This window comes from Elephantulus edwardii, unplaced genomic scaffold, assembly GCF_000299155.1.
Source record: "Elephantulus edwardii isolate Elephantulus edwardi_28Jun2011 unplaced genomic scaffold, EleEdw1.0 scaffold00037, whole genome shotgun sequence".
In the NCBI taxonomy this organism is placed as follows: domain Eukaryota; kingdom Metazoa; phylum Chordata; class Mammalia; order Macroscelidea; family Macroscelididae; genus Elephantulus; species Elephantulus edwardii.
Genome location: NW_006399787.1, coordinates 12,088,039 through 12,114,541, shown reverse-complemented (window position 1 = coordinate 12,114,541; position 26,503 = coordinate 12,088,039). Strand labels below are relative to the sequence as shown.

At 42.6% G+C, this 26,503-nt stretch overlaps 2 protein-coding genes across 2 annotated transcripts in view; one reads left to right on the top strand and one right to left on the bottom strand.

Moving 5' to 3' along the window:
* Window positions 1–15,735, top strand: part of COQ6 (coenzyme Q6 monooxygenase) — a 25,489-nt gene extending 9,754 nt beyond the window's left edge. Inside the window, exons 2-12 of the mRNA XM_006884687.1 lie at window positions 2,142–2,276; window positions 5,546–5,604; window positions 5,849–5,972; window positions 8,270–8,400; window positions 9,317–9,424; window positions 9,513–9,575; window positions 9,770–9,877; window positions 14,464–14,666; window positions 14,741–14,856; window positions 15,022–15,188; window positions 15,706–15,735. Of these exons, the coding sequence (XP_006884749.1) occupies window positions 2,142–2,276; window positions 5,546–5,604; window positions 5,849–5,972; window positions 8,270–8,400; window positions 9,317–9,424; window positions 9,513–9,575; window positions 9,770–9,877; window positions 14,464–14,666; window positions 14,741–14,856; window positions 15,022–15,188; window positions 15,706–15,735 (1,244 nt within the window). The remainder of the gene's footprint in view (window positions 1–2,141; window positions 2,277–5,545; window positions 5,605–5,848; window positions 5,973–8,269; window positions 8,401–9,316; window positions 9,425–9,512; window positions 9,576–9,769; window positions 9,878–14,463; window positions 14,667–14,740; window positions 14,857–15,021; window positions 15,189–15,705) is intronic.
* A 3,714-nt stretch (window positions 15,736–19,449) lies between these two features.
* ENTPD5 (ectonucleoside triphosphate diphosphohydrolase 5) overlaps window positions 19,450–26,503 on the bottom strand; it is a 31,364-nt gene continuing 24,310 nt past the window's right edge. The window contains exons 11-13 of the mRNA XM_006884788.1: window positions 24,119–24,175; window positions 23,048–23,163; window positions 19,450–19,536 (exon numbers count right to left, since the gene is read on the bottom strand). Coding sequence (XP_006884850.1) covers window positions 19,450–19,536; window positions 23,048–23,163; window positions 24,119–24,175 — 260 coding nt within the window. The remainder of the gene's footprint in view (window positions 19,537–23,047; window positions 23,164–24,118; window positions 24,176–26,503) is intronic.

Below are 26,503 nucleotides of genomic sequence, written 5' to 3'. Positions count from 1 at the left end.
TTGAATTTGTATTTCAGCTCCTTCAGCTTAAGAAACACTGAGTGAGTTCGGCCCTTTTGATCCAATAGATGGCTCAAATCCACCAGCTGCTCCAGGGGAATAAGATGAGTAGTCTGTTGTGATTTTTACCCTAAGAATCCCACCAGAGGGGCCGTTATGAGTTGGTTCTGATTCAATGGCAGTGAATGGAGTCATTATCTGGTATTTAATTATGTATTTGGAAATCTAATTCTTTCATCTTCATTTCCTAGCCTCTTATACTGAGTATCTACTCTGGATTGAGGCAGAACAGCATTTGCTGCTGAGGAATTGAGCTGTAAGAAAAGAAATAGTTCTTGCTTCCCAAGGAGTTTAGCATCAAGAGATGGAAAATGATTGCAAATAACTGGAAGGCAGAATGGATTTGTGTTCCTCCACAGGGATCAGCAGCTGCAGTCTCCTGGAGGAGGATGGGCATGGGGAGGGAAGGAGAAATTTGAAAGGGAAGGATCCTAAGAGTGAGTGGTTGGTGGGTATGAGAAGGATAAATGGACCAGATAGTAGTCTTCTTATGCAGCTACAGGTCCACACCCTCATCCTCTTCAGCTTCAGCTCCTAGTGAGAGGCTGCTGTGCTGGAAAATGGATTCTGCTAAGTATGATGTGTTTAACAACTCTGTTGAACTTATGCCCACTTTGCATTTCACACTTCCCACGTTGTGCGTTGTGATTTTGCCTTTCTTCTGTTTGAGGTGATATAAATAAAAAAGGGGGCTGAAGGTTTGTGGGTTTCTTCCTGTCTTCATTAGTGAATAAAACCTTTGTTTATTAGTGAGTGAATATTTGTCTGGTAGTCTATATTTCTTCCTTGTTTTCTTGGCAGCTGTAACACTCTTTCCTTGCATTTTCAATATTGCGTTCCTTGTACCAGTGGCTGGGAGAACATCTGAGCTTCAGAGCCAACCAGCTAGTAACTGAGGCCTCAGCCAATTAATTTCCCTCTGCGAATCTGGTACCTAGATCCTAGGGAGCTGTCAGCAAACTCAGAGGCCACACCTCTCTGGCTGTTCATATCCACTTGCAGCTCCAAGGAAGAAAGATGGGCAGTGTCCTTTGATTCAGTTTTCAGTCTTGGAAACCTGAATGGAGGGTCAGCTATATGTCAGTTCCGACTCAGTGGCAAAGAGTTTTTTAAGTTGTTATTCTTGTTATTTACCATCTAGTTGGAACAGACCCATAGCTGACCCTCCAGTGGGTGTTCAGAAGCAGTAAATGACATTGGAGGAGGCTGCCCATCTTTCTCCCATGGAGCAGCTGGTGGATTTGAACTACATGTCTTTGAATTTTCAGTATAACTCCTTACTTCTTGTTGATTGCCTTCGAGTCGAGCACGACTCATCACAACCCTATGAACAAAAGGCCTGAAGCCCCTCTACTACTATTGACATTTATCAAAGTTCATAGAGTTTCTGGAGGCATGTTGTTTAGGAAGTGAATGCAACTCATAGCTACAATTAAAGGGAGCTCTCTGGTAGCTATGGTTAAAGAGTTGCACTGCTAACACAAAGACAGTTCAAATCCACCAGCTGCACTGAGGGAGAAGGAAAGGCAGTCTCCTTCTATGCAATTTATAGCTTTGGAAAATCCCCTGAGCATCAGATTCTGACTTGACAGTAATGATTTTTTTAGTTTAAGCCACAGTTAATGTATTTCTTGGTTCTCTTTTACACTGATTTAATTTAGAGGCTATAATGAATTTTCCTTGTATATGTCATTTTTTTCTGTTAAAAAACACTTGTAGCTTTTAATGATTTACTACTCTGAAGATTAGAAATACCTAGTGTCTAAATGTTAGTCTTCCTTCTTTGCTTCATTTTTCCTGTCTACCACATTCTTTGTGTTAAGAATTTTGCCATTGGCTTTATTTATACATGGTCTGTGTAGGGCTGCGTCTGGAGAAGCCTTACAGCTGTGTTGAGGGTGGATCACATGACTGAAACGGTGCATCTGTTACTGCTTAGGACTCTGCCTGGTGTATTTACTGTTTATTTTCCCTGTGAAAAATATGTATCCTGAGCGATGGAATTAGTTAAATCTCTTAAAAATGGGCAAGGAGTCACTGATTTTCCTGAAATAATATGTTGCTGTTCTTTTTTGTTTTAGGGCATGATATTCACTTCCATGACAAGAAAATCCTGTTGCTCGAAGCAGGTCCAAAGAAAGTGCTGGAGAGATTGCCAGAGACATACAGCAATAGGGTCAGCTCCATTTCCCCTGGCTCTGCAACCCTTCTCAGTAGTGAGTAAATGATCCTCTTCTTGGGACCAGTCTCTTTCTCCCATGATTTTTCAGGGGATCTCATGGGGTAGCGCTTGGAGATGAGAGGAGTGGTTGACAGGTGGGGGACAGAGGAGAGCCTGACTTGGTAGGCTAATACACACAGCTGAAGACTTGGTATGTGCCCGTGACTTGACTCTTAACTCATAGAGACCCTGTGGACAGTGGAGTGAAACCTTGTCCTATCCTGTGCCATCCTCACAGTCACGCTCATTTAAGTCCACGGATGTAGTCACTGTGTCATTTTGTTTCACTGATGGACTTCCTCTCTTTCACTAACCTCTACCTTTCCCAGCATGATGTCTCTGTCCAAAGACTGGCCCCTCCTGACAGCATGCCCAGAGTATTTGAGATGAAGTTTCACCAGCCTTGTTACTAAGGAGCACCTTGATTGCATTTCCTTCAAGACAGACTTGAGTTTTGAGTTGAAGACTTGTTAGGTGCCATCAAGTTGACTGCTACTCCTAGTGACCCAGTGAATATAACAGCTCTGAGCCTTGCCCTATACTGTGCCATTCTCACCATCTCTGATCTGTTGTTACTGTTATTAGGTGCCATCCAGCGACTCTGTGAACAGCAGATCTGTACCGTGTCCTGTCCTGTGTATCTCTAATACACTCAAGCCCATTGTTACAGTCACTGTCATCTCATCTTGTTGAGTGTCTTCCTCTATTTCTCTGACCCTCCACCTTTCCCAACATAATGACTTCATGCCCACCATATGTGAGATGAAGTTTGTTCATCCTTGCCTTTAAGGAGTACCTTGATTCCACTTCTTCCAAGAAAGACTTATTTGTTCTTTTGGCAGTTCTTGGGATATTCAGTGCTCTTCTCCAATACCACAATTCAAAGGTACTTTCTTGGATCATCCTTATTTATTGTCCAACTTGCATATGTATAAGAAGTAATTATAAAGACCATGTAGACCATCTGGGGGGAAAAATTAGTGTTAAGTTTGAGTCAAAGGCAAGGATTCCTGAAATTGTTGGTGGTTCACTTTCCAGTCAAGGGAAGGGTACCTTTAGGACAATGGGATTCTATCATGTAGACTTTATCTGCGAGGTAGGGTCATAATGAATTAGTAGAATTAAAGCTATGTTAACTATGACCATTTACTTCTATAATAGCTTGTTCATCTTTCCTAAAGTCAGAGAGCCCTTTAGGGAGTTTGGGGTGCTGAATGGTTTTGTGATGTAGATGGAGCTTTACATGAGGAACCAGTTGACAGATTGTCTTAGGGTCCTTCAGGCCACCGCATCTAAAACCACTCTATCTAAAATCAATTCTATCTTTTTCTAGCTTCTTATCCTGTCTTACTTTATAACTACCTTACTAAGGCATGCCTGATCCAGGCCATAGTCTTTGCAGTTACGTGCTATGCATCAGAAGCTGAACAGTGGCTAGGGATAATAGAAAGGAAACTGATGCCTTTGAGCTGTGGTGCTGGGGAAGAGGGTTGAGTATACAGTGGGTGGACTGCTGAGAGAACAAACAGGTTAGTCCTAGGGAGGGTGAGGCTAGGCTGCTTCTTGGAGGCAAGGATTCTGAGGTGAGGGATCAGTCATCGGAGAGGGACATCATGCTTGGAAGGGGGCAGGGACAGCACAGGAGAGGGAGACACTCGATGAGCTGGATTGATTCAGTTACTGGGGTAATGGGGATAGGTGTGTCAGAGACAGTAAGGTTGGCACAAGGTAGAGTAGGTTTTAGGGCTATTGCATATAAGGTTGCTATGAGTTGCAAGTGGCAACAACAACAACATAATAGTATGTGATTGTTTACTATTGTCCATCTCTAAGCAAAGGGAGCTCTGGTGGCCTAGTGAATTGGGTTGGTGTGCTACCAATCCAGAAGCTAGCGATTGACATTCACCAAGAGGAAAAAGAAGAACAGTCTCTTCCTGTGTGATTATAGCCTCTGAAAACCCAATGGATGGTCAGCTTTGATTTAGTTCTGACACAGTGGCAGTGAACAATAACAACAACTCTAACTGAATGTCAGCTGCAGAAGGATGGAAACTGGTTACGATTCCCACTGGCCTGCAAACTGGTTCAGTCATGGCTAACACAGTGAAATTACAACATATTTATAAAATGTGGGTGTGCCACGATAATAACCACAATGGCAAGATTATGGATCAAAGGCTTGAAGTGAGAGGCTTGGAAGAAGCTTAGTGAGCCCTAGGAGGGTCTTAATGTGGGAGATTGGATTATTGTCAGGACTGAGGGGCGTGATGCGCCTTCACAGAGGAGCGTTTGCCTCCATCTTTGAGCCAGGCTCTGTTATTTCAGCCTCTACCACTTCCTAAACAACATTCCTCTGGAAACTCCATGAATTTTGATAAATGATGATAGTTACAGAAAGGCTTCAGGCCTTTTGTTCATAGGGTTGCTACGAGTTGTGCTTGTCTTGACTCGACAGCAATCAACAACAACAACAACTCGTGGCCTAGTGACAAGAAGCTGCGCTGCAATCACAAAGGCATGCAGCTTGAGGCCACCAGTTCAGCAGAAGAAAGATGGGCATCTCCTCCCGTGCAATTAACTGCCTCTGAAGACCCACCGAAGGGTCAGCTATGGGTCAGTTCCAACTCTGTACAGAACAACAGCTTGTTGAAGAGTTTGTTTGCTGTGCAGCACACTCTTTGACCTTGTTTACTAAGAGGGAAATTAAGTTTCTAGCAAGGAATTGATTGGTAATTTCCACCATTCTAGTTAACATTGAGGTCTATTCAGATTTTTGCTTCATTGGCTATGGCTGAGCTAGACAGGATGCATTCCAGGACTTTGTTTCTCAGTTTGTTCCTGTTACCTAATTGGTCTGAGTAAATATTTTCACATTAAAAGAATCTTTTCAGTGTATGATGAGTTTTTTTAAAAAAATCTTTATCCAGATGATTTATAACTTCATGTTAATAAAGCTACACTTTCATTGTGACATTAAAGATGATGATAAAAAAAAAGAACAATATGAGTTGGATTTTCCTTTTTTATTTCCCCACTTTGATGTTTAAAATTTTTCCTTTGTGAAAATTGGATTTTCTGTTCACTTATTTTAAGGCTGAAATTGGTGAACAGAGGAATGTTGCTCCTAGCATTAAACAGGATGAAAGTGGATACTGTTTGTATTTCAAAAGAACATTTTTCTTACCAGGATTGGGGACAGACAGAAGCCCAGGAGGAACATGGGTTCATGAGTGGCTCTGGTCTACAGATTTTTTTCCTTTGTAGGTTTTGGAGCCTGGGACCATATCAGCAGCATGAGACACAGAGCCTTCCGGCGAATGCAGGTCGGTGCCTTAATTGTCTTTATGCCTTTTGGAGAGGCATTTGGTTTGTCTTGTGATTAAGTTAAAAGTTAAAACCACTAGGATTTCTGTGCATCGTATTCTGTCGAGGGAAGAGAAGAAAGCGCTCTTCTCACCTCGTGTCTCTTGCCAGACAGGTGATTTTTCAAAGCAGTACTCATTTAGGACTGGAGTAGCATTCCTTTTTCCTTGCGTTATAACGGCAGCTTTCTCTTTGTTCTTCCAGGTGTGGGATGGCTGCTCCGAGGCCCTGATAATGTTTGATAAGGATGATTTAGGGGACATGGGCTATATCGTGGAGAACGATGTCATCATGCATGCTCTGAATAAGCAGCTAGAGGCTGTGTCTGGTGAGGCGCCCAGCTCTATGTTCCTTTCTGCTCCTCTAGAAAGTCATAAGTTTTTTCTCTTTTTATTGTTATTTGAGGGAGCTCTGGTGGCTTAGGGATAAGGAGTTACACTGCCAACCCAAAGGCACAAGTTCGAATCTCCTAGCTGCACCCTGGAAGAGAGATGGACAGTCTCCCGCCATGCTTTTTACTGCCTCTGAAAACCCCTGGAATGGTTGGCTATGATTCCAGCTCTGTGACAAATAACAATAACAGCGTTGTTATTTGAGTGAAAGTTCACAATGCAAATTGGTTTTTCTACTCAACCATTCATACCCATTTTGTTTTATAGCATTAATAACAATAGCCGTAGTGTTAACTACATTTTTCCCACTTGTTTCCTGTAGTTCTTATTTCCATTAATCTTTCTATCATACCTCTTCCTGCCTTCTGAGCTTTATCTGTGGACAAACAGTGCCCTTTGGACCTTAGGTGCTTGATAGAATAATTCTAGTGCTTTCTAATTATCATGCAACTTCCAGGTACTAGATGGTCACCATCAAGGGAGCCTAAGGTCCAAAGGGCACTGTTGTTTTTTTCAGTTTTCTTTTTTTAGTGCTTTATTGAGGTATAATTTACATACCTTAAAATTTACCCAGTTTAAATGGACAAGTCAGTGATTTTTAGTGTAATTACAGAGTTGTGTTCCCATCACTACAATATCATTTTAGAACATTTCCATCACCTCAAAAGAAGCCTCCTGCCTATTTAGTCGTTTCTCATTCCCGTTTTCAGCCCAGGCAACCACAAGTAGACTTTTGTTTCTGTCACTCACTTTCCTGGTTATTTTATATAACTGGGTTCATGCACTGTGTCTTGCCTCTTATTTTTTCATAGAGCAAAATATTCAGATTCATTGATGTTGTACTGAGACTTCATTCCTTGTTATCACTGTCTAGTAGTCCATTGTGGAAGCACACCACATTTTATTTATCTCCTCAATAGTTCGTGAACATTTTTTCGATCTTGGGAAAATGCCATGAAAATTCACATAGAAGTTTGTGTGTGGATGTATGTTTTCAATTTTCCTAGATAGGTAACTTAGGAGTAAAATTTCCAGCCCTAATCATGTAATATTTAACATTTGAGAAGCTGCTAGATTGTTTTTTCATGTGCCATGACTGACCATTTTATATTCCCACCAGTAGTGTAAAAGGGTTGTGATTTCTTTAGCTTTTTCATTATAGCCAGCCTAGTGTTTGTGAAGTAAAATCTCTATGGTTGATTCGTATTTTCCTGGTGAATAAGTGGCTGTGTGGGTAAGAAGTTTGTGCTGCCAGCCCAAAGGTAGGCAGTTCATATCCACCAGCTACTCTACAGGAGCCTCTCAGAACTCCCTGGAGAATCAGCTATGTGTGGGTTCCGACTCAACAACAATGAATTAAGTTGAGTTGAATAATATTCCTCTGGTCCTTTGCCCATTTTTAATTGTATTATGTCTTTTTTATTTTTGAACGTGAGAGTTCTTTATATATAAATGTAAATTTCTTAGAAGACATGATTTCCGTGTATTTCAGTGTTCTGGAGAGGGAAAAATTGGAAACACTGAAAAGCTTTTTTTTCCTTTGTCATAGTAATTTATCCATGCAAGGAACTATCATGCAACTTTTAAAGAACACTTAGATCTATTTTTTCAGTCATTTACATAAATGTCTTATAATATGCTGGTGGAAAAAAGTATGTCATATGATCCTTCATGTGTATGTGGGCTTGGATGGGAAATCGTCTGGAAAGCTATGCCTCTGGGTTTTAACTGCTCATCTCAGAGTGGACAAGTGTGATATTTCCCCTCCTTCTCTTATACTTTTTTAACATACCTAATTTTACAAAGAGGATATTTTTCTTATGACCAGAGACTTAAAATTATTTCCACCGAGAAATCTTGGAATCACAAGCTTGTTTGAGCTGACAGTGCTCCTCCTGTCCGTTATCAAACCATGTAGGGTGTATTTAGGCAGAGCATGGCGCTCAGTGAACAGGGTCTGGGGAGGAGAAGAGTGTCTGCAGGCTGATGGTGCAGAGATGAAATATTTTTCTGTATTTACTTTTTTGATACCGATTTGTTTGTGGTTCTGCCATTTATCAACCCTCAAACCAGTAGTGTTGATGAGTTGACTTTTAGCTTTTCCTCTTTTGGTTTAGGGCTGTAGACAAGACACAGCTCTCCTGAGACCTGGCTTTGGGTTTGGTGGGGAATCCTCGCTCAGTCTGTGCCGGCCACCTTTCTAACACTGCTGTTTCTCTTCTGGCTCCTGCAGAACGCGTGACAGTTCTCTACAGAAGCAAAGCAGTTGGCTATACGTGGCCCTCTCCATTTCCCACGGTGGACTCCAGCCCTTGGGTTCAGATTACCCTAGGTGATGGTAGCACCCTCCAGACCAAATTGTTGGTAGTTGAAGATTCTTCTTTTTGCCAGGGCTTGTAGTGTTAGGTATAAGCTATCATTTATAAGTTTATTTTAGGCAAGGTTTTTGTATTGTAGAGACCCTCTTAAGTCATTCTAAGTCAGGATGTTGTTAAGTGTTGTTAAATCTCATAGCAATCCTGTGAACAACCGATCCAAACCCTGTCCTGTCCTGTCCTGTCCCACCCTCACCATCTGACATACTAGCGCCCTCTACTGCAGTCACTGTGTCAGTCCATCTTAAGTGCTTTGTCTCTTTCACTGACCCTCCACCTTTCCAAGCATGATATTCTTTTCCAAGGAATAGCCTCTTTTAACAACATGGCCAAAGGACATGAGGGAAAATTTTATTACCTCCAAGGAACATTCTTTGAAGTTGAGATGGGCTTATTGTAAATCCTGGACAGGAAGCAATCTGCTGGAGCATCTTAGGTTAGGAAGTAGGGATGGCCTGCTTCTCAGGACAGGAGTCAGGGAGGAGGAACTTGAGGCAGTTCCTTCCCTCCCAGGAATCCCATAGTCACTCTTCTCTGTGCATCTCCCATTTTTCTCCTGCTCCTCAGCTTCCTTTTACATCCATTTCTAACTGCTCTAATACCCACCCCAGATTGAAACTTTCCTTCTTGCTTTCTAGTCAAATATTAAGAGATTCTAATTGAGTTTAACTTAAGGCTGGCACCTCTAGAGTTAAATATCCTCACTGGCTCTGTTAGATGGGATGGGCTCCCCTAGGTAGGGCAGCCTCACTTGGGGCTGTGAGTGGGGCAGTCATGGTGGTAAGCTTCCTGCTGCAGAGGACTTGCCAGTAGCAGGCACTAGAGAGAGCCCTAGGACACAAACTTCTGGAACAAGCTTATTTGGAAGAGGAAAGAAGACTTAACAGGCTCTTGTTCACATATAGATTGGTGCAGACGGTCACAACTCAGGAGTCAGACAGGCAGCCGGAATCCAGAATGTCAGCTGGAACTATGACCAGTCGGCTGTTGTGGCGACTTTGCATTTATCAGAGGTGAGCACCTGCACCTGCCTTCGGGGGCTGGTCTCGTTTATGCTTTCACTGGCACTTCTTTCAAGAACTCTCTTCCCTTCCATTGTAGGCCACAGAAAACAATGTTGCTTGGCAGAGATTTCTTCCCTCTGGGCCCATTGCTCTGCTCCCGGTAAGAAGTACAAGAAGTCAGTCTCTGGCTAATGTTTTATCAGATCCAGACTTCCTCTTTTATGACTTCTCTCAGCCCAGTTTTTTATTTGAAGAGAGTAAGTCCAGGCTAGCTTTGTTCTCCCTTAGCTTGGGAACTCTCAAGTAGAGCAGAGGATTAGCTCTTAACTGTTTGCTGCTCTTGTTTGGACACAGCTTTCCGACACCTTAAGTTCCCTGGTTTGGTCTACATCCCACGAACATGCCGCAGAGCTGGTCAGCATGGATGAAGAACAGTTTGTGGATGCTATCAACTCTGCCTTTGTGAGTATCAGCTTGTCCAGCCGATGCTGTGCTGCAGGAGTGGATACAGGAAGGTGGTCAGGAGAGAGCCTGAGCTGAAGAGCTGCCCCTTTTTAAGGGTGCCACGTGATCTGGATTATGTGATGGAGGGCTTTTAAGAAAATGCAAAGCAAGAGAAATTAATAACTGTTTTTTTGTGGTTTTGTGGGTGGTTTTTTTTTTGAGGGTTGTGGTCTGCTGGTGTGTTGATTGACAGACGGTTGTCTTGACTGTCGTTAGCATTGAGCTTTTGTATTTGAAGCTGTTAGACTTTAGTAGTTTTGAGCACATTTGCTAGGTCCCAGGTACCTAAGCCTGTGAAACCTTATCCATTGGAAGGGGCTGAGCACACTGTCCTATAGAGTTTAAGAGTAAGCTTTGTAGATAGATCAGAGTTGCTGCTAATCTGAAAAATTCTCTGCCTCTCAAGATTTAATAGATATTTAAAATATGAGAATATACTTAAAATGCCTGGACTGTACGGCAGTTCTGGAGTAGACACAGCCTTACAGTAATACAGGTAGCAGAGCTGATTTTGGGGGTTTTTTAAGCCTCAGTGTCACATTTATCTGGAATCTCTGGTGGCCTAGTTGGTAGAGAGTTGTGCTGCCAACTCAGCAGTTGACGGTTTGAATCCATCAGCTTCTCTGCAGGAGAAAAATGGGCAGTCTACTCTGTGTGATGTACAGCCTCTGAACACCCACCGAGGGGCACCTCTGAGTGAGTTTTGCCTGGGTATCAAATGAGTTAAATTACCATACTCACCCAGTCCACTCACAGTAACATTTACTGAGTGCTCCCTGTGTGCCAAGATCTGTTAGAATTTTACATGAATTTATTTAATCCAGTAAATACTGGAAGTGGGTATTATTATTATATTTGGAAAGATTGGGTAAATAGCCTGAGGTCATAACTGATGGCAATGCTAGGTTTTCAAATCAAGTTGACTCTAGAGCTTATGCTGTTAAACACCAAGCCCTACTACTTCAGTAATGAGTTCACACCTGATCTAGAGTGAACTTAAGCACCAGTGCTCTGTAATGTTGTTGCTGTTAGGTGCTGTCAAGTCAGCTACAGCTCATAGCAACCTGTGAACAAAAGATCAAAACCCTGCCCTATGTCATCCTCACAATCTCCAACATGCTCGAGCTCGTTCTTCCGGTCACAGTGTCAGTCCATCTTGTTGAGGGGCTTCTTCTCTTACTCTGACTCTCCACCTCTCCCAGCTTGATGTCTTTTCCGCAGGACTGGCTCCTTCTGAGAGCATGCCCAAAGGATGTGAGATGAAGTTTCACCAGCCTTCTTCCAAGACAGACTCGTTTGTTCTTTTTGCTAGTCCATTGAGTTTTCAGTACTCTTCTCCAGCATCCCAATTCAAAGGTGTAGATTCTTTTTCTGTCATCCTTATTCATTGTCTAACTTTCAGATTCACAGGGAGCATTTGAAAATATCATGGCTTGGATCAAGTGCACCTTAATCTTTAAATTGACATTCTTGCTCTTTAGCACCATGGTGAGGTCCTTGATAACAGATTTTCCCAGTGCATCATGTGTTTTGATTTCTTAATGGCTGCTACCTTGGCTATTGATTGTGGATCCAGGTGAGATGAAATCAGACAACTTCAATCTTGTCTTCATCTGTCATGTTATGTTGTTGCCTTATGAGGATTTCTATTTTCTTGATGTTGAGTTATAATCCATATCGAAAGGTATTGTCTTGGATTTTCTTCACTAAATGCTCATTTCCTCTTTACTTTTAGCAAATATGTTGTATCATCTGCATAATGTAGGTTGTTGATGAATCTTCCTCCAATCCAGATGCTACATTCTTCTTCATAAAGTCTAGCTTCTCAGGTGATTTGCTTAGCATACAGATTGAGTAAGTATGGAGTAAGGATCCAACCTTAACATACACCTTCTCTAATTTTAAACCATGTCGTGTTCCCTCTGTTAATTGAAACAAGGGGTATCCCATCGATTCCTGGGGCCTTATTTTTTGCCAGTGCCTTCAATGCAGCTTCCACTTCCTCCTTCATTGCCTTTGGCTCTTGTTCATATGGTACTTCCTGAAAATTTTCATTGTTAATCAGCTCTTTCTGGTACAGTGATTCTGTGTATTCCATGTTCTTTTGATGCTTTCCGCTCATTCAATATATTGCCCATAGCATCTTTCAGTATTGCAGCATGAGGCTTAAATTTGTTTTTCAGGTCTCTCAGCTTGAGAAATGCACAGCAAGTTCTTCCCTTTTTATTCCCCAATCTCCGCTCTCTGCACCAGTGATATAATTGCTGATGTCAGTTTGATCCTGGCTGAGAGTAAGGAATACCAGAAGAATGTCTCTTTGTGCTTTATTGACTGTGCAAATCATAATAAGTTGTAGCTGACTTTGAAAAGAATGGGAATCCCAGAACACTTAATTGTGCTCCTGTAAAACCTGTCACTAGACCAGGAGGCTGTTGTATGAACAGAGCAGGGGAACACTGGATGGTATAAAATTGAAAAGGGAGCACATCAGTGTTGTATTCTCTCTCCATACCTATTAAGTCTGTATGCTGAGCAGATTATCCAAGAAGCTGGACTGTATGAAGAGTAATGTGGCATCAGAATTGGAGGAAGACTCATCAATAACCTGTGTTATGGTGATGACACAACCTTGAAAACCTGAAAGTGAGGAGGACTTGAAGCACTTGTTGCAGAAGATCAAAGAATGCAGCCTTTAGTATGGATTGTAGCTCAATGTCAAGAAAACAAAAGAATCTAACCATTGGACCAATAGGCAACATCATGATAAATGGAGGAGATTGAAACTATCAACAGCTTCATCTTGCTTGGATCCACAGTTAACACCCTTGTTATCAGCAATCAGGCAATAAGGAGATGCCTTGCACTGGGAAAGTCTGCAGTTAGGGGCCTTTCTAAATTATTGAGGAGTAATGATGTTAGTTTGAGGACTAAGCTGCATTTGATTCAGGCCATAGTGTTTCCGTTTTCTTGCTGTGCATCTGAGAGCTGGACAGTGAATAAGGATGACAGAAGAAGAATTGATGCCTTTGAGCTGTGTTGTTGGACGTCCAAGAGAACAAACAGATATGTCTTAGAGATGGTGCAGCTGGAGTATTCTTTGGAGGCAAGAATGGTGAGGCTTCACCTAACATACTTTGGGCATATTGCTAGGAGGGGCTGTTCCTTGGAGAGGGACATGATGTTCGGAAAGGTGGAGAGTTGGTAAAGGAGAAGACGACACTCAACTAAGTGGATTGACAGTGACTGCTGCAATGGGCTCTTGTTTGTCAGGAAGGCTCAGATCTTTTGTTCATAGGTTGCAATGAGTCATACTAAATGGCACCTACCAACAACAAGTGTTCCCTCTTCAGTTCGGACAGCTGCTTCTTATTGTATGTATAGATTTCATGTGAATACAGTTAAGTGTTCTGGGACTTCCATTATTCTTACTGTTAGTCATATATTATGATCCACATAGTCAAATGCCTTTGCATAGTCAATAAAACACTAAACATTTTCCTTGTATTCTCTGCTTTTAACCAAGACCCATTTGTCATTAGCAGTGATATCCCTCGTGCCACAGCCTCTTCTGAATCCAGTTGAATTTCTGGCATTTCCCTGCTGATGAACTGTTGTAGCTGTTTTTTTAAATAATCTTCAGCAAGATTTTAACTTGCATCTGACATTAATGATCTTGCTTGATTTCCACATTCTGTTGGATCACCTTTTTTTTTTTAACGTGAACAACAACAAAAAAAAAATGGTTCTCTTCTAATCAGTTGGCTATGTAGCTGTCTTTCAGATTTATTGGTGTGAGTGAGTGAGCACATTCAGGACCACCTTTGTTAAAACACTTCAGATTTTTTCTTTTATGCCAATGCCTTCAGTGCACCCTCAGCATCTCATCTTCCCTCATTACCATTGGTTCTTGATCATATGCTACCTCCTAAAATGGTCCAATGTTGACCAATCCTTTTTGGTACAGGATTGTAGTAGCAACAAAAATGAACATAGTGAAGTAGATTCCAAGCTAATTGGTGAAGGCTGCCACTCTGGGTTCTTCAGCTCACATTCTTGGTGTGGGCCTGGGACAATGGATTCATCCATTCATCAATTATGAACATCTGTTTAGCAGGCTCTTTCTGAAAACTCAAAGAGTCAAGTGATTAGAGAAAGATGAGTAAATGCCAATTTTGCATAGTGACAGAAGTACAGATAGGTGCTGTGTGAGCAGAGAGGGAACTGGCGTAGAAGTGTTACACTAGGGAGATAGGAGTGGTCATTCTAACTGGATGCAGAGGAACTACGCTGCGGCCAGCACATATCGAGGGTGAGACCTAGTGAAAGGTGCAGCTCAGAGGCGAGCAGGGGTAGCTCACGAGTCATTCTGCCTGATTGTATGGGAGTGACTGATGGCAGGGGTGGGTGTTGCACTCATTCGAGGGCTTATCAGTCACAGTCACAGTCCAGTTCAGTGTCAGCAAGTTACGGGCCTTTTACAAAAGAAATTTTGTTGACTCTTTAATATGCTAATCAAATTTTACCTTGTGGCTTTTGCTGCTCAGTGGAGTGATGTTAACCACACGGACTTCATTGACTCGGCTGGCGCCATGTTGCAACATGCTGTTTCCCTTCTGAGGCCCACGAAAGTCTCAGCTCGCCAGTTGCCCCCGAGTGTAGCCAAGGTGGATGCCAGAAGCCGGGTACTGTTTCCTCTTGGGCTGGGACATGCTGCCGAGTACGTCCGGCCTCGGCTGGCGCTCATTGGGTAAGATAGCCACAGAGCAGGCTGCTCCCTCCTCCCTGCTTCTGGACTCCCCCTGAATTCTGCTTTCTTCCTAGGGATGCGGCTCACAGAGTCCATCCCCTTGCAGGACAAGGTGTCAACATGGGCTTTGGGGATATCGCTAGCTTGGTCCACTACCTCAGCACTGCAGCCTTCAATGGGAAGGATTTAGGTAAGGATCCAGGTACCTTGGACAAGTATCCAGAAGTGATAATGAGTCAAAAGTTGAGAATGACTCTCATTAAGAAAATGGGATGGATATAAAACATATTTAGCTTTCTAGGAGAGGAAGAAAATTTTACTGTTGCATTATGGGTTTAACCTCTCCTCTTTCCAGGCTGCATCAGTCACCTGACAGCTTATGAAACAGACAGACAGCGCCACAACACTGCTCTTCTGGCTGCCACAGACCTACTCAAGAGGCTGTATTCCACCAGGGCCACGCCACTTGTGCTGCTGAGGACATGGGGCTTGCAGGCCACCAATGCATTGTCTCCACTCAAAGTAAGAAGTAGTGCGTGGCTCTCCCAACTTCTTACTTGCTCACTAAGGAAAACTTGCAATCAACTCTTCATTATTTAGATTAATTTACAGAGCTGTAAAATGATCATTTTTTAACCTGTGCACCTTTTCCAGTAGTTATGAGCAAAATCTTTTTGGTGTTGGGCCCACATCTAAGCAATATATATATATTGGAATATATATTTTACATATAGGAAAAGCTGACACTTCTTTTGTTGCTCAGCCAATTACTGCCCTCACATGTTCCCTTTTAAAGATATTAAACAAACCCAACCCCAAACAAGGTGGGGAGACTTAGGAGAAGAATCTTTGCGTGGATTTTTTACTTCCTTTTAAGAGTCTCCTGGGCTTGACGTTTCATTTTTTTAAATTTTTTTTTTTTTTTTACGTTTCATTTTAATCTGTTGTCCCTGCCTGTCCGCTGTGCATCCTGCAGATGGGGCAGAAGAGTCCCACTTCCATGTCACAGTCCTGCCCACTTTGTTTCTTCTTCCTACAGGAACAGATTATGGCCTTCGCAAGCAAGTGAACACTCCTCTTGTAGAGATTATCCTGATGAAAGGAGGACATTCTGCCCCAGTAGCATCGTGCATTGTTCTCTAGGGTTAATAAACTTTGTTACTCTTCCAATTTTGTTTTCCTTCTGTGCTCAATGAGCCTGCAGCCCAAATAAGAAGTGCAACTTTGATATGAAGAGAGTTTATCAACCAAGCCAATAAAAAATCCAAAAGGAAGACATATGATTTGGTTGGAAAAAAAGCAGCTTTTTATTACTAAATCAATGTGATCTGTCACTTATTTTCCTTGAACAGTCTTTTCTAGAGAAAAGATTTATACAATTGTTTTTTTGATAGATGTAAAAAATTAAAAATCTTCACTTACTGTATTTTTTATAGAAAAGCCACTTTAAATATTAAACTGCAAATTAACTAGAAATTGCTTTAACCTATGTTAAAGTATACTGACTTTCCAGAAGGAAAGGCCAGTTGTCTTAATGCTAATTGATTTCCTCATTACAGCATCAGATTTCATTTTCTTCATGGCTCCTCTCTAGCATAGCATAGTCTTTTTAAAATTAAATAATACATAATTGCATTGCACAGGTTTAAAGACATCGGGAATTATTTCCAAAGGGAGAATCTGATTAGCAGCAGGATTTGTTCCTGTTTGGTGGCAGACGGGAGGAAGTGGTGTCTTGCTGTGGGTTTCTGAGGAGCTCATTACCCAGAGACGCTCCCTGAAGAGATTATTTTTTTTAGGCTCCCATATGCAATAAAGAGTATTATCATCTAAAAGTCTGATTTGAAGATAAATGATAGAGTTTGCTTTTGGATCAAAGTGAAGTAATTCTTAGAAATAATTTTTGAGGCTGTGAGGAACTGGATGACCACAGGGGAGCTTTCCAGACAAATGCAGGAAATGTTTAAGATACTAAGGGAAAAGTGACAGTGCCACCCACTTTTCTGGAATCTCGGGAAAAATATGCCCAGAATATAAGATGGCAGCTTCTGTGAAAATCTGTGTGACTCCTGGCAGAGTCCAGAAAGATCCTGGAGGGGAAGTATTAACCTTCTGTAAAACATGGACTTCCCTTAAGTATGCAAGCTAGAAATCAGGCAAAACAGGAGGCATTTTAAGGCACACTTTGCAAGGACCTCCAAATCCACAGAGGATGTCCTTCATATAATAAAGATAACAAACACAACATTCAGTATGTGTCAAGCCAAGTCCTAGGTATCTTCAATATGCAAACACATTTTTAAGGAGGAAATAAGAACAAAACTGGAATCTGGAGGACCCTTAGCAGAGTACGGACAAACTGAAACATTCCAAACTCTTTTTAAAATGGTTAAGTTGGTTATTTCATCAGATGTTTAGTCAAGATTAAATTTAGATTTTTTAGAGTAGAATGCATTTACCCAAGAGATATCGGAGAGTCTACCTTTTGATCAAGTAGGATGCTAAACAATAAGTATACTTTGCATATAGGACCACTGTTTATTAGAAAAGCTTTGGAGGAACTGTGGTGATAAAGACTCAGGAACTGCACCAAGCTGGAGCAATCATAAGGAATAGAGTACCTCTTGGGAGGAAAAGGTTTCTAGAGGAAATGAGTCTCTAACCATACGGAACAGCACTTATGTACCATACTATTTTGTTAAAGGCTCTGGAAACCAGGCTGTACGTTAAAAAAAGACTGAGAAAAGACAGGCATTTTCTTCAAATAACTGAGGTAGGAGGGATCAGAGCAGACCCAAGACCAAGGAGAAGACAGGCAGATTTCAGATCAATTGAGGGAAGAACTTTTTAATCAGTGGAGTCCCAAACAGAATGAACTGTCTGAACACAATACATTATGCCCGAAGAACAGGTTAGAAATGTCAAGGGAATTCTGTGATGCATAGAAGAGTGGTTTAGACCTTTGGGCTGTTTTTAATGCTAAAAGTGCTATGATTTATGGACTAGCATTCTTTGAGGAACACAGTAGGTATACAGATATATCCTGGTAGGAGAAGTCTGTTTTGAAAGTTTGAAGCAATTTCATACTAGGTTAAAAGACAACCTACCACATATACATGCAGATCGTAAAATCTGGATGATCAGGGAGATTAAAATGCCCAGAGCCTAGCAAAAACAGGAGTTAACTATTTATTGAATCAATGGAGTCAAATAAAAAATGCAAGGTTCCCAGAGATTGGTTTGAGGACCAGACATACTTAAAATCTTTTGTAAGAAAGCTGAAGGAAAGGGAGTCTCCTCTGAAAACTGGAAAGAAACTGGAGGTAAAGAGCCAGGCAAAGAAGGCTGTGTACAGGAAAAGCAAGCCTAAGCAGGAGACTAGGTCGACAAGAAGCAGATCATGTTCATGTAGGAAAAATAGAATGAATTTCTGGGGAAACAATCCACAACAAGAGCTCTGAACTTTTATATGGAAAAAGAACTTGGTTCTCTGGAAGTGCTGGTGCTCTGTACTGATGCAGGCCCAAACAATCAACACAGTTAAAGTGGGATGTCATCGAGAAGGGTTAACAAACCCTGGAATTGACAGATAACATTGGAAGATGAAACTAAAACGGGCGAGGGGCAGAGAGAGGGACTGCTGTGTGAGGAGAATTAAGAGGAAAACTGAAAGGAGCCAGAAATATGAAGAGTCGAGACACCTCTGACCACAGACCAAAATGCTAGTGTCTAGTCACATTTGGTAGAAATACAAAGATGAGAGGTTTTATTATTAAGTGCCCTCGATTTGGTTTCAGTGCATAGTGCTCATCCTGTATTCTACCCATCAAACGACACTGTCCTCACAATCGTTATACTTGAGCCCGCAGTTGTAGCCACTGTGCCAGTCCCTCTTGCTGAGGGCCGCCTTGTTTCTCCCTGACCCTCTGAGACAAGTTTAGGACCACAGAAAGGACTACATACACATCAGCCTGGGAGGTGGTCCTGGCACACACATTCAAATTGGCTATGTTCATTTGTCACAGGATTACTGCTAAAAAATTAGTTAAAGTGTCAGCTCTACAAGACAACCATACCCTCCTAAAACACGGCCCTAGAGAAGGGATCACCCCCACGCCTCATTCTGCACAGGGTTAGACAGTGCGCATGACTTGGACCATGATGTCACAGTGGCTTCCATCCTGTGAAGACTTGAGGTGGCTCTCAGCTGGCTGACGGGCAGTCCTGCAGAGCAGAATCACGTGAGAACGTCATCTATGGTACCTTCTGTTTTCTTCTTGAGGGTGGGATAGATTGAGCAGGGCAGAATGTAGTGAAGAAAAAACCCAAAAACTACAGGTAGTGATAAGCCGAAGACTGTAGTCAATCAGCTTCATTTAGCATGTAAGTGGAAAATCAAAATGTTCAGAGGAACGAGGCACTCCAAGGGGCGAGATGAGATTTTTCTTTGGTTTCCAAGGCCCTGTCCCTGGGCTCACTCCAAGGTCAAGTTCTATAGATATTCTCGTGGCGCACAGAGTTCTCTGTGACACACAAAGACAAAAATTTAGACTCTGGTGGCTGGCTGAGCACTCAGAGTGGAAAGGTAACAGTTCACATTAGATGTGTAAAAGTCATCAAAAATTTTGAGGTTCAAGGGCAAGAGTCATCTACAACAGCCCTTCTTCTGGTGGAGGGAGCAGCAGGGCCTCAGTCGAGGCTTCAGACTAGCTTGGAGCATGGCTGCGTCCGTCCTTCCAAAAAAGTCCTTGGCGAGTACAGACCTCAGAAGACACGCCTGGCCTCAGTGGAAGATGTCCAGAGACTGCAGCAGGTGAAAGGTGGCTCCCAAGGCCCAGCCTGTCTCGATATTGTTCACTTTCTTGGTGAGCTGTGGAGAGAGGAGAAAAAAAAATGTCTTTACATTTTTATCCAGTTTTGAGCACTTAGGAAACACAGCACTTGGGCAAACAATAGCTGTGAAGAGCACTCGATGATCAAAACCACTGCAAGATGGAGAGGAGCTGGTGTTGGCAGCTTCCCTCCCACCCTGCCCACTGACCACACCTGCCATTCTGATTCTGGAAAGCTGCTGGGCCAAGTAGTCCTACTTCTACACAGGATCTCAGGTTTCTGAACTCTTTCCTAGAGCTGACACTAAATATAGTATCCCCTGCTTTACTTTTTCAGTATTTTTATTGTTCATATAGTGTATTCCATGCATGAACATTATGTTCTAGACAACCTTTCATTTATACTATATTGTTTGTGTATATTGTAGGTTCCCCCCTTACAATAATCTGCTTTATTTTTTTAATCAGAAAATTCATAATCAGATGTTAACAGATATGGTAGAGAAGGGATTCAATTTGGGAGTAACAAAAACTTAATCCATATAAGTTACTGCCTCTTAAGTACTATAACCACCAGCCAAAGCATTTAGGGCACTACTGGCCAGGCTGGCTGTGTTTTGTGTGACTTCAGGCAAAATTTTAGCCTCAGTTTCCTCAACTATATTACAAGGAACTCAGTGTTAACCAAATTGTTTTCTTCAGAATCCTAGGGGTTCCTGCATGCAGTCAGAGAAGAACAGGGGGCAGATGCTAAAAAACTTCCAGGCCCCCTACCCCTGCTTCAACTGGAAAAATTCCACTTTCTCTCCCACCCCAAGAAATGAACAGGCCTTTATTGCATGGTCTGAGAGGAACACCAAGTGATCACAAGCGGAGAAGGTCAAAAATGGTGTATGGGCAGTCAAGGGCGGCCTCTTTCTATAGGGGATTTTAGGGAGAACGTGGTTTTATATTACTAGCATTCCGCATAAGGTTTTCTTAGAAAAAGATGCTACTACCAGTATCACCAAAAAAATAAAGTTTGAAAATCATCCTAGGACACAAAATTCAGTCTAATTATTGTGATGAAGTCAGAGGAGAATGGGATTTGAATAATTAATTTGATTTGTAGGGTAACAGTGGGGATATGGGTATTCTATGTAAAGGTGCAGGCAGTCTGTGGTTTAGTGTGAGACACCAGAGTCCAATCGGTGTGACTTCCTTCAAAGGCCCCTGTGTCCTCACAATTAGGCTGCTGACAGCTGCCAGGTACAGGTGCTGACGGGAAGCAGTCTTCGGAGCAAGGACAAGGGTTTTCACCCTCAATGCACTTTAACTGGTGCACTGAAATAACAACAGGAATGAAAATGATGTTGTCAGAGAAAATGCAAGAAAAACTCAAATAATTTAGTTATTGTTGATGTTTAAGTGGACGCAGTAGTTAATTTAGTATGTGCTGAGAGACTGGGATGATCACTTGTGTTTAAAAATCTCTTCCCAACTGTGTGAACTGCCTCCATGAACTTACTGTCTGCCAGCCACTGTGCTTTACATGCACCGTCTCCTTTTCCTAACAATCCTATGAAATAGGTACTGCAATGTGTTTCAGATGAGGAACTTAAAAGCTTTACCTCACAGAGATAGGACACCATAGAGTCAGAACCTGAACCCTGACCTGCCAGCAGAGCCCAGGCTTGCGTTAAACATTACCTTGCACGGACTCGACTCCACCCCCATCTCCCCCATTCCTGCCAACTGGAACCAACTCACAGCTGACCCTCCAGCAGGTTTCTGATCCTATAAATCACATGGGAGGAGACCGCCTGTCTTTCTCCTTTGGAGCCAGTGGTGGATTCGAACTGCTGGAGGCACAGCCTTTGGGTTAGCCGTGCAACTCTCTATGAACTATAGAGTGCCCAAATGGATTATACTAGAAAGTACACGTGTTAAACTTTAAATACTTTATCATTTTGGTTGTTATAGAAATATATTAGCTCCAAATACTAAATATGATGTTGTTGTGTACTACAGAGCTGGAACTGACCCACAGCTGACCTTCCTCTGGTTGGTTTTCAGAGTCCATTAATTGCATGGGATTAATTGCATGCTCATCCTTCTCCCACAGAGCAGCTGGTGGCCTTGAACTGCGTGCCTTCAGGATTGTTTATAAAATTTTCATAAGATATTGGCAGGAAAAACTCAGTAGTGGCACAAGGAAAGGCAGCAGAGCTTGAAAGACCAACTCTAACTTCAGGACCCAAAGTCCACTAAACTGCCTCGTGCCATTGTTACAAGACTGCAAGCTCTGTAAGGACAAAGGTTCCATCTTAATTATCTTTGTAACTGTGATGAGGAATTATCTGATTATGGTTTAGAAAAGGAGAAAATGAATTGGGCAAGTAAAAATATCCTATGTTTAATATAGATAAGTTAATGTAAAATAGAAGCAGCGTGTGCTCCATCTCCACAGATGGAGAGAGACCAAACAGAATAAAGAGGGACTCAAGATTCAAGCAGTAAATACACAAACCTACAAAAAAAAATACAAGGCAGGCACAAAATAGCGAAGATACACTGCACATGCCCAGGGTATTGTATATTAAGAAGATTTAAGTCAGCGCCACCCTTTTGGTGCCTCAGGTTCTCTGCTAAATAAAACCCATGTGTGGGGCTAAGGGGTGAGCTGAAGCTACTGGCTAAGTGTGCCCACACTGGATGCCTGTGTGATGGCTCCAAACACTGATCTCAGGGGCGGCTTGATCAAATTTCACTTCTAGGACTTTGTAACTACACCATCAGAGGCAGGCTGTATGAACGCCGTGTCACAAAGAACTTCGGAAGCTGTGGCACTCTCAACCCACTTGTCCCCTATCCTACATATGTTAACCTAACTTGAGTCTTTCCCCTTGCTTTATTTTTCTTCCTGGTGCTTAAGCTGTTTCCATAAGCTATGCAATTGGGGCATCTTAATTGGGTCTGTGAGCTTTTCTGTTCTATGATTTCAGGAAACACTTGCCCGAAAATAGAGATGACCAAGTAATTTCATAATTCATAGTATCTAATGAAGTATCTTGTCCTATAGCCTAGATAAAAAGGACACAATTTCACCTGTGTTGTTGTTAGGTGCCATTGAGTTGCCTGTGTCTCACTGTGAGCCCGTATACAAGCACTTTGAACCCTGCCCTTCCCTGAGCCAATCTATCATCTCTGACAGAGCCAGTCCCACTTCTCCAGTCACTGAATCAACCCATTTCATCCGGGTCTTTCCTCTCCTGAACTGTCCCTCCACCCTTCTAAGCATGCTGTTCTTCTCTAAGGACTAGTCCCTCCTGGCTACATGCCCAAAGTATGTGAGACAGAGCTTCAAAATCCTATCCTCCAAGAAGCAGGTTGGTTTCACCCTCTCCAAGACAGACCTGTTTGTTCTCCTGGCAGTCCATGGTATGGACTCTTCTCCAGCACCACAACTCAAAGGCATCGATTCTTCTTCTATTGTCCTTCCCCGAAAGCCTCTCCAATTACTAAATAAGTTACTGACTGCTCTCCTTCCCTCTGTATCCTCTCACTCACCTGCAGGACAGTGTTATCTGCAAAGCCAAAGCCGTCCTTTAACAGGGCCGTGATGTAACTGAGGTCCATGCACAGGAAGGGACTCCCTGAGGTGAAGCTCTCTAAGTTATCACACACTGAAAAGAGACAACAGTGCTGTATCATTTTCTTTAAATAAAAATTTAGAATAAGCAAAGGTGCATTTTCCATCTGGCTGGTGCCTGGGCCTCTTGTAGCCTAGAACTGTACAGATTTAACTCTGAAAGAAGCCGTTTCTTAAGAAATTGCAAATTTATGATGTGACATCTTATTGACTCAAATTTGCATGCACCCTAGTTTATTTGGTAAATTTCTGTGGTCTCTTGTGGGGGCTTAGAAGCCCTCTGTGGTACAGTGGGTTAAATGTTGAGCTGGTAAGTGGTAATTGAAAGTTTAGAGGTTTAAACCCACTAGCTGCCTTGAGGGAGAAAAATGGCAGCTCTGAGGATTCAGAGCCTCGGAAACCGTGTGAGGCAGTGCTACGATGTCTGGCAGTGTTACTGCGAGTCGGAACCAACTTCCTAGCAGGCAGGGACGACTGCAAGAGCTTCTGCCCAAATTCTTTCTTATTAATGCTGAGCCCCAGAGGATAAGTAAATATTAATTAGCCCTTGTTGTGTGCCGTTGAGTCAGAAACGAACCATAGCTGACCCTCCAGTGGGTTTTCAGAGGGAGTAAATTGCATGGGATGAGACTGCCTGTCCTTCCACAAAGAGAAGTACTACTCTAAAGCACTGAATTGCAGCTCAACTTTCAAGGAACCCTCTGGGGCTTGTGCTCATGTATATGGTGCTCAGTGTTTCATTCATACTGATGATTTTAAAAAGAATGCACGAATGATAGAAAGAAATAAACAGTGTTTATGACTGAATTCCCTAAGGCTTCTTATATTCTTGTCGATTCCATGCTACTTAATGCTTTAACTCCAGGGGAGGACACCAGCCTTCCGAGGCCTGCAGACCTGACTGAGGCCTGGCAGGTTGCCTGAAGGACACTGGGGTTGCCTGACAAGGCTTCAAAGGCTCGCCCTCAAACACTTCCACTGACACTTACCTTCTCTAGCTTTGTTTTCAAAATCTTCAACCTTTAAAACGCCCCCCTTTTCATAGTCTGCAATTAAACAGAACAGTAATTGACATTAGAAGGCCTTAAAAGAAAGACAAGGAAGGGGGCTCTGGTGGCCTAGTGGCAAGAAGCTGCACTGCAATTCCCGAGGCACATGGTTCGAATCCACCAGATGCTTTGCCAGGGAAGAAGGGACAATTTCCTCCTGTACCAGTCAGATCCAATTTGATGGTACATACACACACAAATAGTAAAATAAAAATTTAAAAAAAAAGGAAAGAAATATAAGGAAATTCACCCTGGTGACCTTAACAATGAAACACTGGAAAGAAATACAGTTTCCAACAGTAGAGAATGAGAAGCAAAGACGATATACCCTCACACTAGAGCCTAGACCCTCACACTGGCTGTTTGCAGAAGGTGAGATCACTGGGGGGTTTATCCTTTCACTTCACTTCACATTCCAATTTTCAGGCATGAAATGTATCATCGTATTTCCAGTCTTAAAAAGCTTAAGGTGGTAGAAAGAGGTTTCAATCTATTTCTTTGCTCTAAATCACCTCAAACAAGAAAGAAATGAGAAATGGAAACACATACTCTGTCATCAAAGAAAGAGGAGGCGATGGGAAGCCTGATCTCCGCGCCTGAGGAAGGGCTACACGCTGTGAAGCCCGGGAGGAGCTGGGTGCTGTGGCTGCCCTCCAAGTGGGAGGCAGAAATCCCGGTGTCCTGGAGTCGACTCTGACTCACAGTGACGCTGTAAACACCAGACTGAAAGCCTGCCCCATTCTGTGCCATCCTCACAATCTATGCCACGCTCAAGCCTACTGCCGTGCCAATCCATACAGTGGAAGGTCTTCCTTTTTCATTGACCATCTACTTTTCCAAGCATGATGCCTTTTTCCAAGCACCAGCACCTTCTAGTAACATGGCCAAAGTACGTGAAATGAAGTCTCCTGAGATTTAGAGGCAATCAAAACTAAGAAATGGGGCGAGTGAACATCAGATGCTTGTGGGAGCGAAGCAGGACTCTGTCTACGACCTGGACTGGTAGGAAGACAGAGCGGACTGAGGAAGCAGTGGGTGGAGGAGAATGAACCAGGAGCCCCTTGCTGTCCTGATCTCTGGGGGCAGGGAAAAGACCCAGAGGCCACTCCTTTCTGGGCATTTGAATTCCCTGGAAGCTCCAAAGGAGAAAGATAGGAAGTCTCCTCCTGTGCGATTTACAGCCTCAGAAATCCAATGAAAACTCAGCTATGAGTCTGTTCTAACAGATGGAACGAGAGACAGAAACAACACACCCTCATATGCGCATGCACATCACCCCGTGTCATACCAGAGGGGTCTTGCTTGCCCACAACTGTGCCTGGACCCCAAGCCATCTGACCCTAAAAGAACCTTCATTAAATGATAAGAATGAAATGTAAGTAGGAAACACACATTCTAAAAGGAAGAGGGGAAAGGGGGGAAAAAACCCCAAGAAAAACAAGATACTAGAAAATTACTCTCAAGGAACAACAACAAAAAAATATGACCATGATAATTTCAAGATATTAAAGAGAATTGTCTCGCTAGAATTTGAATTTCACTGGAATTTGAAAGACATGAATGCTTCTGTCAAGAGGAGGGGAAAACACAGATGGAAAAATGTGACCAACTGGTAAACTCAGGGCAAAGATGTGCAGCTGTTCACTGTTCTCTTCTTGCAACCTCCTGGGAGGGTTGCTAATCTGCAAAGAAAATGTTTGGAAAGGATGTTTTCCTTGTGGTCGCTAAGTGTGCAAAGGTGGAGGCCCAGGTACCCTCAAGGTCTGGTTCCACCATGACAGAAGAAGGCACTGCTGCTTCAGGTGGAATGGGCATTAACACAGTTTTACAAGAGGTGCTGGAGGCTGCCTCACCTAGGACAGCCCAGCATGTGGAACTCACAAAGCTGCCAACGCCCGAGACAAGCACCATGCTTATTCAACTGCTTGCTTTCACCTGTGAGGAGCGCATGTACATCCAGGTAGTAGAGGCTCTTTGTGTTTGACACCAAATCAACCTGATAAAAGTGGACAAGAAACTCGGGGTAGGCCTGTGCAAAACTGGCAGAGGGAAAGCCCTGGAAAGGAGTTAGTTGCAGTGGTGTGCTAGTTTAGGTCTGTGGCAAAGAATTGCAGGACAGGGAGGTTATAGGAAAAAATGATTAAGATTCAAGAAATGAAATTTTAAAAATTGGTTCTCATTGTTTAACAAGTTAAGAAGATATATCACATATAGGTTTCAAAACCCAACCATGTACTTATAACTTGTTAGTCAAATTTGTGTCTTCTAGGTTGCAACACCCCCATGATACATCTTCAAGGATATGAACATGTACGGCCAAGCACA